At 40.6% G+C, this 12,218-nt stretch overlaps 1 protein-coding gene across 3 annotated transcripts in view; it reads left to right on the forward strand.

The window, feature by feature from the left end:
* The first annotated feature begins 6,273 nt into the window (after window positions 1–6,273).
* The window catches only part of CDK8 (cyclin dependent kinase 8), a 112,834-nt gene continuing 106,889 nt past the window's right edge, over window positions 6,274–12,218 (forward strand). For 2 of the 3 annotated variants that reach the window (XM_041766464.1, XM_041766465.1), the window contains exon 1: window positions 6,274–6,447. In XM_041766464.1, the coding sequence (XP_041622398.1) occupies window positions 6,320–6,447 (128 nt within the window). In that variant the 5' untranslated portion in view covers window positions 6,274–6,319. The remainder of the gene's footprint in view (window positions 6,448–12,218) is intronic. The other variant, XM_041766466.1, reaches the window with a different exon arrangement.

Genomic DNA, 12,218 nt, shown 5'->3' on the forward strand with positions numbered 1-12,218 from the left:
GAAGAAAAAGTGACATGATTATAATACTGTTTATCAACTTAAAGAGGTAAATTTTCCTTAATACTTAGAGAACACAGAGCAGAATTCATAATTGATAAATGGGAGACATTCTCAGTTTGGGATGCCCCTATCAGTCACTGTAATGGGAGTCTATTAGATAAGAGAAAAACAAATTCTTAACCTGTTATTTATATTATTTTTTCAGCTGCCTGTTTTACTTAGTATTTGATGGGGTCTTGCTCTCATACTGCTTCTCATTAAAGAAGCAAGGAATGAGTATACTTATTTTTTTAAAATATCCTACAAAAAATTAAGTTAAAAATTCCAAGCTAGTGTTATGCTATAAAAGGGAAATCCTGTTCTCATTTTCCTACTTTCCCAGCTTAAATGTCATGGTCTGTCATTTTAACTACTCTGTTGCCAATAATTCTAACCTCTGTCGCCTCATCTTCTTTTCATTAAACCCAGCTGGCAAGGCTCTAACCCTGGATGAATCTAACATCTGTCTTTACCAGGCCTCCACCTGGGCTGTTGAGTGCTGGTGATGAAAATCTCACAACAGGGCAGATGGATATTGATATAAATGCATGGCTGCACCTGCAAATGGACCCGCGACATTGGCTAGAAGTCCCACGATGATATCCTTGCCAGCTATCTCTCTCATTCTGCCCAAAGCTTGTTTTAAACCTGAGTCTTCATAGACATGAAAAGATATCACTGCTTTCTCCTTCCACTCCTGTCTCCTCACTCAGAGAGGTAAGCTTTTTTTGTACTTATGGAGAAAACCAAAGCCATTTGAAGAGGAACTGCTTCAACTTTCACCAAATCCACAGATTCATGTGTATCCATGAAAGAATTGAAAAACATGGCCACAATATTTCACACTTCCTATCACTGAGAAGTGGAGTCTACTTGCTCTTTTTTTTTTTTTTTTTTTTGGTCTTGCATTTTGCTTTAATCTAAACTTGTTCCTCTCAAAGTCTTTCTCATTTCAGGAACTGGCAACCTCTTCAGGAATCATTTCAATTCCTTCCTTAACTTTACTTCCCATCCATCTGAGCAGCAAGTCCCACACCTACTTGTCTGTCTGTCTGCCAATCTATCTTTCAATATTGTCTCCTGTGATCCATTGTTAACATAGCAGCCAGGATATTCTTTTTAAACTATAAATCACATCTGGCTGCTCCCTTACAACCTTCCAATGACTCCTTATTGCCCTAAAAGTAAAATCCAAGCCCCCGACTATGGTCTGAAAGGCCCTATTATAATCTTATCCCTGCCTACCTCTTTATCTTCACCTCACACAACTTCCACCCTTACTCGTGACACTCCTATCATGCTCCTATCCTTTCTCAGCTTAAGCCTTTGCACTTGAGGCACACCATTCATGTGGATTACTCTGATCTTTCATTTTTGCAGGCTTTTTTCCTTGTCTATCAGGTCTCACTTAAGCATCACCTCAGAGAATCCTTGACCATCCGTCCAATTTGAAGCAATCTCCTCCCAGTTCACTTTCCATCACGTTACTTTGTTTCAGAGACTTCATGGTATTTAGAGTTTTTTTTCTCCCTTTTCTTGTGAGCTCCTCACCCCATCTTCCTCATCCTTCTGAACAAAGGAGCTCTCCTATTCTTATCCACCCCTGCCCTTGTGGGCACACTTCATGGGCCACTGACCTAGCTGGACCCAGAGCCCTTCCTGTGATTTTTAGAACTGGAGTTGAGAAACAGAGTCAGTTCTTCTCTAACGATAGGCATCTGATGTGAAATTCAGCAACTGTTAGTGGTCATCTTTCCAGTCATGTGGAAATGAGTCTATAGGAACAAATGACATTCACATGATGAAGGGGAGAAAGAAAGTTATTTTTGAAGTGCTTTTTGGTTCTGGTTGTTTCCAAGTTTTAAATGATATTCTGGGTGCATATAGGGTTAATTGAGAAATTTTGCATTAGTATTTTCTTTGAAAACATGTAAAAGGCAGAGTGTTGATTGATCTAACTTGTTCTTTCTTGTGCCTAACACTACTCAAATGTAGATGTTTAGTATGTGCTTTTTGATGAAGATGAACATTCCACCTGCAGAATGGAAGATTTAGATACTTTCTGCTTAAAGCATACTTTAATATTGAACAAGAAAACAAGCTGTAGAGATGAGAAGTGATCGACCTGGAGATTAATGTCTCTTCCCCCCCCCACCCTGCCGCCTTAAAGTCCATTTCAACCTTTACAGAAATAAATCCAATTAAACACATTCTAATTAAATATAATTATGCAAGCTATGTTCTGGGCACTTTAAGAGATACAGAGATGAATAAGTCAGACTCAGTCATTAAGGTGTTCATTAACGGACAGATTTTTTTTAAGTATATAAAAATAAATGAGTAAAACACAAAGTAGCTGTGATGTTTCCACATGAGTTACAAATTAAGTATAATGGTGCCAGGGCTGAGGTAAAAAAAAAAAAGAGGGGGGTCATATTCAGTTGTAAGAACCAGGAAACGCTTCATGACTAAGTTAAGCATTTGAGCTGTACCTTGGAGGATGGGTAGGACTACAAAGGTCAGAGATGGTATGAGGAAGCATCCAGACTTTGAGAACAGGCCAGACAAAGGCATATTTGGCATGAGTATGAAGGACAATGTGCTGCTAATGAAGCCCTGGACTCGTAGGATTGGCAGTAAAACAACAGAATGTCTGTCTCCTGGCATTGTTCTTCACTGGATTTGGGAGGTTTGGGGGCACGGCAAAATTTTCAGAAATTTTAAGTTTGAGATGACAGCAGAATATCCTCTTAGGTTTAACAGGAGGCAGTTGAATTGTGGGGCTCGTGTTTGGGAGGCATGTTAAGACTGGAGATATGAAATTTATAATGTAAATAAAACCATATTTATGAAAAGCATGGGCATTATTTGCACACTTTTTGGAATATGAACTAATGAAGGTCATAGACTTTGCACTCTCATGACCTCCAGTGACCACATAGACATGTGATACCAGTATAACCTGAAATTGAAAATAAAATTGAAACACCAGCTCCATGTTCCTGATATGCTCAATTCATTTAAATAACAATTAAGTATGAACTATCATCCTTGACCTATAGAAAATCCATTCTAAAAACAGATTCCATTCCTCAAGTTTTTGGAAACCTAACATGTGTCCAGTCCTTCCTAGCTCATTGCTTTGACTCTGTAGGCCACTTCCTATCTTTCATAATTGAGTCTTAGGCTAGTGCCCTTTCCTTTCTTTTTTTTTTTTCCTTTCCTTTCTTCCAAGTATGGACACAGTATAGATGAGGCCTGATAGCCTGGGTATAACAGAAGGGAACTCCCACACAGAAAAGAAAAACCTAAAGCCGGATATTAGATATTACTGCTCCTAACACATTAGCCAAGCTTCCCAAAAAGGCTCTAATGTCTATCTTTTCCTTAGCTCCCCATCCTGATATTGTGTTCAGGGGTCTGTTTACCTCAAATGACCATATTTTCCCAACCTGGCATTCAGATTCCTAACTTTTACCCTAGCTTCAGAGAGGGAAGCAGGCTTTCTCTGCCCTACTCCAAGGCTGGCTTCCTTTCCTGCCCCAAGATTACTGATAGTAAGAACACTGTTACTTAGCTTGATTATAGTAATCATTTCACTATGTCTGTTTATATACATAAACACATCATGTTGTATATTTTAAAACTATACAATTTTTTAAGAGTCGGGGGAAGGGTTGAGGGAGGGGGAGAAAATCTTAAGCAGGCTCCATACCCAACACAGATCCTGGCCTGGGGCTCGATCTCACGACTCTGAGATCATGACCTTAGCCAAAATCAAGAGTTGGATACTTAACCGACTGAGCCATCCAGGTGCCCCCAAACAATGCAGTTTTTATTTAAAGAAATCCAGTCTCTTCAGGGGGAATTCATACCTTCATCCATAGGGTAGATCAAGTCCAAAGAAATCTGGGACCTTCGGTGTTTTGGAATATCATATTCAGGTAATACGGGAGATGACTGGAGAGCACCCATCCAAGTGCAGAGCCAAGCCCAGTCCCTTGCTTCTTCACAATCTTCCCCAGTGTGGTGCTTTGGTTTCTCAAGATCTATGAGTAAATAGTTGGGCAAAAAAGCACAGCCCTTAAGAAACACAAATATATAGTTTTCTGAAAGAATCTATTCTAAATCCATACTTGGGGGACACCTGGGTGGCTCAGTGGTTGAGCATCTGCTTTTGGCTCAGGTCGTGATCCCAGGGTCCTGGGATCCACTCCCGCATCTTCCTGCAGGGAGCCTGCTTCTCCCTCTGCCTGTGTCTTTGCCTCTCTGTGTGTCTCTCATGAAAAAATAAATAAATAAAATCTTTTAAAAAATCCATTATTTGGGAAAAGATTTAATTCTTTATGCAAAGAAACAGTCCTGCTATAGAATCACCCAATTGACATCACTGACTAGAACAGGTAGCATTCTCTAAGGGCCTTTTATTGCTCCATTTCCCAAAGAAAGCAGCTGAGGGTTCAGAGGCAGGAGGCTAATAAATAGCAGGGCAGGATTCAAACCTGTTATGGGGGTTTAAAGGTGGGAGAGATTATATGTCCCTTGGAGAGTGGGGAAATTTGGTGTAAAATACATACAAATATTTTTATTTTTTTAAATATTTTATTCACGAGAAAGAGACAGAGAGAGAGAGAGAGAGAGAGAGAGAGAGAGAGAGAGAGGGGCAGAGACACAGGCAGAGGGATAAGCAGGCTCCACGCAGGGAGCCGATGTGGGACTCGACCCTGGTCTTCAGGCTCAGGCCCTGAGCTGAAGGCAGCACCAAACCGCTGAGCCACCCAGGCTGCCCCCTACATACAAATATTTTTATAAATTAAAAATACACATCTAAATAAAAGGAATAGACAAAACGAGAGATTATTATCAGACATGAGGACTCCTTTCCTACCTTCAGCTGGCACCTTTCCTACTTAAAATGATCAACAATTTAGTTTCCATGCATTTAGATTCATTGCTGTAATCATGGCTAAACTTTGCTGTTCTTCTAGGCAGTGGTGCAGAAGGCTGTACTCAAAATAATGTTCCCTCTGAATGGATGGGAAGCATTCAGATGGTCACCTGTTACAGGATTAAAACTATGACCACTCGGGCTCATTGACTCACTTTTACCGACGTTTGTAATATGTGTCATGTTGGTATCATCGTGCAGCCCTTATCAGATTGTGAGCGACAAGAATACAGAACAATCTGTGAGATGAGATGTTTACAAACATACAGACTTTCGATAATGATAATGCCCTTTAATATCTTGGAGTTCGGAAGTGGCACAAAATGTGGTTCTAATGCAAACTAGCTTCCCTCGCAAAAAATTTCTGGTTATGTTTATGGCCCAAGTCTCGCTCTAGCGATATTGCTGTAAAAAAAAAAAAAAAAAAAAAAAAAAAAAAAATTTTTTTTTTTCCTCCAAGCGATTGCCACTAATTTCACCTGGGACTACTGATCCCATCATGCAACGCTCCCGTATTACCACCGTGTGGGGTGGAGTCTTAGGAGGGGTGGCAACGACGGCCGCCCGTGCATTCTGGGCATTGTAGTCTGGGGCCCTGGCCGCCGTCGGGACAATCCACGTGGTTCATCCAGCGGCAGCTTTGGGCAGTGGCCACCCCGCTTCCTCCACCCGGTCCTCGAGGTGCGGGCCCCAGCGGGGCCGGACCGGCAACGCGGAGCGGGCTGCGGGGAGGCCCGGAGGCAGCCGGAGCCTTCGCGACGTTTTTGCGACAGCCGTGGCCGTGTTCCGCGCGTCCCCTCCCTCCCTCCTCTCTCTGAGGAGGTACCGGCTGTTGTGCGGCGCTGCCTTTCTGTTTGAGTGTATGAGGGAGAGAGTGAGTGAGTGAGTGTGAGCGTGTGTGTGAGAGCGGGTGAGGCGTGAGTGCGAGTGCAAGAGGAGGAGAGCCCGCCGCGGCCGCCCCGCCGCTCCCCGCCGCGGGAGCAGAACGCGCAGCAGGAGCGAGCCGGAGAGCCGGCGCCCCGGGAGCCCGCGGGGACAAGGGCAGAGACGCCGCTCCCCACCCCCAGCCCTCGTCCCTCCGCTGCGCCGCGCCCGGGGGAGCCTCCCCGTGCCCCCCCCTCCCGGCCGGCCTCTGCCCCGCCGTCCCCCTGGATGTCCCCGGCGCTCTCGCGGGGCCTCCTCCTGCTCTTGCCGCATCAGTCAGGCTGGTGCTGCGGCCGCCGGGCGTAGAGCGGGCGGGTTCCCGGGGGCTGCGGCTGCCGGTGCCTCCCCGGTCCCCACCCCTGCCCCCCGGCCCCCCGACCCAGCTGCCCGGCCCCGGAGGCTGTGACAATGGACTATGACTTTAAAGTGAAGCTGAGCAGCGAGCGGGAGCGGGTCGAGGACCTGTTTGAATACGAGGGCTGCAAAGTTGGCCGCGGCACTTATGGTCACGTCTACAAAGCCAAGAGGAAAGATGGGTGAGTGTTTGTGTCGGGGCCGGTGTCCGCGCTGGGCGGCGCTCCCGCAGGCCGAGGCAGGTAGCCCGGGGGGGGGGGGGGGGCTGGGGCGCCGGCGTGCCGGGCTCCCACTTCCTCGGCACCAGCATCGGGTCCTGCCAGCCAGGTTTGGGGAGGAAGTGCCGTACGAGGGATCCAAGCCCACGCGAAACCCTGCCTGCCGCCGCCGCCTTCGTCTTCTACTTTGCTGGCTAATAGGGAGAAGCAGCATCTACTCCATGGGCTGTACACTTTTCCAGGATTTCGGTTATAGATTTTCAAAGAATTGTAGTAAAACGTCAGCTTAAATGATTTTCGTCGTGGGGGGGGGTGCCTCGATTTATTATGGTGACCTTCTGGGGGGTTTCCTCACGCCTCTGGAGTGAGATCCGTCAGTCTGGAAGGGAAGCTGCGATCCTTGCCCCCCACCACGGTGTGATTGATTTATTACCAAATTTGGATTTTATTTGGGGGGGGGAGAGAAAGCAGCAGGTAAAGGTGATGCTGCAGAGTTCTTCGTAGTGATAATCGGATATAAATGTAGCAGTTGCTATTTAGAGATCATTAACCTGAGTTTTACATAGAACAATGGGGGTTTGGTGCAGGGTGGGTGGTGGGGAAAAAAAGGCAAGGGACAAATAGGGGACTATCTTGTTCAGGCCTGTTCCCCCAAAATGTAGCAGTCGGCAATGAACTGTAAATAGTCCCTTTGCTTTAAATATTTTCCCCTAGAAATAACTTAATTAAGTCTACGACTGGTAATGCTCTCAATTTAGTTTTTTAAACAGGCAAGTGAAGTGTTCATTTTTCCTTTGTCAGTAGATGAATGTCGTGTAATATTGACAAAAGAGAAGGCAATTCTTAGTTGAGGGGAAAATATATTTTATTAACTCCTTGTTTTCCTCTTGTAAAAACGTATGTTGCCTCTATCGCCTTTGACCGTACGGAAAATTGCTGGAAAGATAATGTCAGAGCTTATTATATAATCTTTAGATTTCAGTGTAAACAAAGTAGGTTTATTTGAATATCACTGTTAATTTGTTAGCTACCTTTCAACATTTAAAATGATTGCTTTTTTTTTTTCCCCTCCCCAAATTAGGTAGGAGGGTATGTTCAGAACTATATTAGCGCTAGAAAAATGAAACCATTCATAAAGCTGAAGTAAGTTGGGGGGAGCCATATTTATAAATACTTTAATATTCTGGATATTGGAAAAGGAAGTGTATATTCGACATTTTTCTTAGATTTAGTAAGATATCTTTTTAAAATAACTTAAAAGGGACTCTTAGAGGAAGATAGTGATTCTAATAAATTTAGTATGGTGCATTTCAGTGCTTATATGCAGCAATTAAAGCAGTACAGATATCTGCAAAAGGTCTGGATTTGAAAACTTGATACTCTGTGTGCTGCATGTATTTAAAAGTACTTAGTGGAAGATAATCTGGTGACATTTGAGAAATCGTAGACTGGAGATGCCTGTTGACTCTGTTGTTTATATTTTTAATTGAAAAATTCTAATAACATTTTTTTAAAATCACCTTTCTCATATAATATTTTTCAAAATCCTTAAACCATCTCCCTTTCCCCCAATATTATGTAATTTGGGGCATATTCAGAAAATCCCCAATCCCATGAGAGTAGACATAGTAGGACATCTAACTAGTCTGTCATCTTCTTTATAAAATTATGGTGACCTTAAATTATTTTTAATCTCTCTGAGAGAAGCCAGTTTTATTTTCATAAATTAATAGTTTAAGCTAATAAAATACATAAATTTATTAACTTTGATTTTATATTTTATTTTAAACCTATGATACTGTTTATTGCCAAGAGGTACTTTTAACCACATTTTATACCTCATGGTTAGGTTTTAATTTAGACTAAGAATAGTTTTAGAAGAATTATACAATTTGAAAATAGCTAAATGTATATACTATGTAAACATTTCTTAGGCATTTGTGAAAGCTGAAAAGTAGCATTGCATTTTGGGAAAAAAAATAACTTTATTTATAATTCTTTGGGCTTGTTTTCCAGCAACCTTTAATGATTTTGTTTATAGGATGAACTTTAAAAACATACAAAAGGATCAAATGTCAAGAGAGTTTTAGAATTACTTAAGACAGCTTTTGTTTTCCAGAGGGAATATTTTTGGTTTGGCTTCTTATAACCTCCCTCTGGTAAAATACTGCATTGTATTTATGAGGTTCTTTTGATCTTATGTCAGTGAAATGTAATTTAATGCATTTTAGTCCTGGTAAAATAAAATCTGTGGCTGTTTAATCTTTTGTAAAAAGATGATGATGAAATAATTTGTTTCTAGTATTGATTTACTTTCAAATTAAATTATACATTCTGTAACTGAAATTTCAGAGTACTCTAGGAACCCAGACAATTACACCTTCAAAGAGAATCCTGAGATTTACAATAAAATAGGTTTTGTTTAGACATATTTGCCTATTAAAATGAACATATGTAAATGTTGTATCCTTTCGGTTGTCCAGCAAGCATCACAGAACATGAGTACGTAGTAAAAGAATTTAGACCAGAGGAGTTAGCATCTTAAATTACTAAGTTTTAGGAAATAAAACAGCTCTCAGGGTCATTTCTTTCACTTAAAGAGTTATTAATACAGTCCTGCCAGGATCCTACACTTATGTTAAACTTCACATTTTAAGGAATATGGGGAATGAGGAAATATTTTATTTGAGGCATGATTATATATATGGAAAAAGGGTCTTTTATAATTGTGTTAATTTCAGATTCTAATAGAGTTAAAACATAAATGCACAATAAATCTTGGAAATAATTTGCTCTCACTGTCACCATAAATGAGATAGAGAGTGTCCTTTGTGTCTGAACACCAAAAGGGTACGGTACTCAGTAGGAAGCAAGGAGATTCATTTTCTTTCTGAGTCAGTTGCATTTCCTCTTTGCAGAATTTAGGCAACCAAACTCATTTTGTTCGAAAGAATGGAAAAGTGCAAGAAGATAGAAAACAGTTTGTATTTTTAAATTTTAAACTCTATTTGTAGGGACTGGACATTTCTAGAATTTAAAAATCAATTTGAGATAAGAGTGATCTCTAAAAGAGAAAAGCAAAAGAAATTCTCTTAAATAGTATTCTTAGTTTGCTGGACTCTGTTCAGAAGAACAGATAATATATAATTGGGGTTGTATTTGTGAGAGAGTGAGAAATACAAAGAAAACTTTTGTTGGGGTACTTTTGTAGGCAATGCAGAGATTAGTAGGCAGTAATATTGATAATAGCTAAATTATTGAGTAAGAACGAGGTCCTCGGCAAAGCCCTTTATATTCATCATCCATTTAATCCTCACAAGTACCCTATCAGGACAGTTCTGTTTTGCAGTTTTACAGGTGAGGAAACTGTAAGAAAGGTTAAACTATTAGAAAGGTTAAATTTGTTCATGGTTATATGACTAATTAAATGTCAGAGCTGCAATTAGGGGATTACAAACAGGTCTCTTACTCCAGAGCCCATGCTCTTAACCATTATGCTTCATATAATTAATACATTAAGATAAATGTAAACCTAGACATGGTGATTTGGTGTTTTAGTTGGTCATTCAGAAAACATGAATACCTTATCATAGTACTAGTCTTTTCAATTAATTTAAAAAATACTTTTTTAATACATTTCTGAACAGCCCTGGTTTTTTCAAGTGCGGCAAGTGTGTATGTAGATATGTGGGTGTATTTTTATGTACACACATACATGTGTATGTCTACAGATATACACGTGTATATATGTGTGTAGAGGGGAAACCAAACCTCTAATAAGGGATGTTAAGATAAGAAAGTTCTTTATCTAGTGGGAAAACTCTTAAGTTTGAGAGACTAGAAAATGGAGTTTGAGTTCAGATTCAGCCTCTGATTGATTACCAGTATGACCTTGGGCAAGTCACTTGCCTTTTGTAAGACCTTGGTTTCCTTATTTGTAAGACTGGAAGATTTGATTTGATAATTTTTAAGATCTTTTCTAGTATTATGATTTCAGAAAGTAAAAATTATGAATATGTAATACTTTTGCAAGATGAGATAAACAACTACTGAAACAAATTTTACTTTAAACAATGATACACTTTTATGTTTCTTAGTGTTGTGCTTTAACATGCGTTCTTACCAGCTTCCTAAAAGAAGTTAACTTCCAAAGACTTGCCAGCTACTTTACCTGTCTTACTACTGTAGCATTCCATCATCTTTATTTCTTCAGATGTCAGGATTTACTGGCTAGCACTTGCTCCCACTCCTGTGAACCATTCATTTGATAGCTAGCACAAGGAACTCTTCTGATTCAGTCTGCTTTGGAGCTTTAACTCAGTTTTAATTCCTTAATTATGATCAGAACTTGATGGTACCCTTTATTTCCACTGACAGAATCTAATAGTTTTTCTTCTGAATTTTGTTGAACTCTATATCTGTGTTCAATTTGATTTAAGTATTTCTTTAGATGTCAAAATGCCAGATACAACATATATACCCATTACTGAGGATTTTGCATGCCCAATAAGGAATATTCCTTATAACTTCTAAAAAAATATGATTGAAAGGAACAAGCAGAATATTTACTATGCACTCTGTGTTACTTGCTGTTGAATTCATCTACCTTAGATATTCAGTGCATTCAGATCCACTGTTTAGGCCACTTGGAGGTTTCATGCTTATGTCTCATTTTCTTAGTAGCCAGACTGGCACATTCATTCATTTGGGATTTGTTCATTTGACTTTTCCTTTTCTTTTTCTTTCTTTTTTTTTTTTTTAAGATTTTATTTATTTTGACAGAGCACAAGCAGGGGGAGAGGCAGGTAGAGGGAGAGCAAAAAGCAGGTTCTCCGCTGAGTAGAGAACCTGACATGGGGCTCGATCCCAGGACCCTGGGACAATGACCTGAACCGAAGGCAGACACTTAACCTACTGAGCACCCAGGCGCCCCTACTTTTTGTTTCTTTCAATATTTGAAGAAACCCATTCAGTCATTCATTAACCAGTATTTATTGGACCCTTTTACGTGCCAAGCACTGTCCAAAGTATTGGGAATACAAAGATGAGTAAAATATTCCATTAATTGAGGAGGTATCTAATGGGGAAATAAATGTAAAATAAACGAGGCAGCCCGGGTGGCTCAGTGGTATAGCCACCTGGGCTGCCTTCAGCCCAGGGTGTGATCCTGGAGACCCAGGAATCGAGTTCCGTGTCAGGCTCCCTGCATGGAGCCTGCTTCTCCCTCTGTCTGTCTGTGTTTCTGCCTCTCTCTCTCTCTCTCTCTCACTCTCTCTCTCTCGATCTCTTTGTGTGTGTGTGTCTCTCATGAATAAATAAAAATCTTTAAAAAATGTAAATAAACGGTAGCAATTTAATAAGCACTATAATAATTAATACAAGGTGCTTTTGGAACACAGAGATGGAAAGTCCCAACTGCTTAGGGTTTTTAAGGAAAGCTTCTCAAAGAAGGCAACATTTTGTTTGACTCCTAAAAGATGGGGAAGATCTCATCAGGAAGGATGTTTTAAGAGGACTGGGATAAAAAGGAATGCTTTTGCTTTTTTATTATGCTCTTACAGATCCCAGCAAATTTTGTGCATTTGAATTTTTTCTTCTCACGCCTTACCTCTTCACATCTTTCTGCCTTTGAACTCCTGCTGTATGTGTTGTATTATGTACATGCACTACAGATGGTCCGTTGTACCCACTGCACACGATGAGGTTTCTGTTATTTCACAGTGAACACCTTAATT

The sequence above is a fragment of the Vulpes lagopus genome, chromosome 8, assembly GCF_018345385.1.
Source record: "Vulpes lagopus strain Blue_001 chromosome 8, ASM1834538v1, whole genome shotgun sequence".
In the NCBI taxonomy this organism is placed as follows: domain Eukaryota; kingdom Metazoa; phylum Chordata; class Mammalia; order Carnivora; family Canidae; genus Vulpes; species Vulpes lagopus.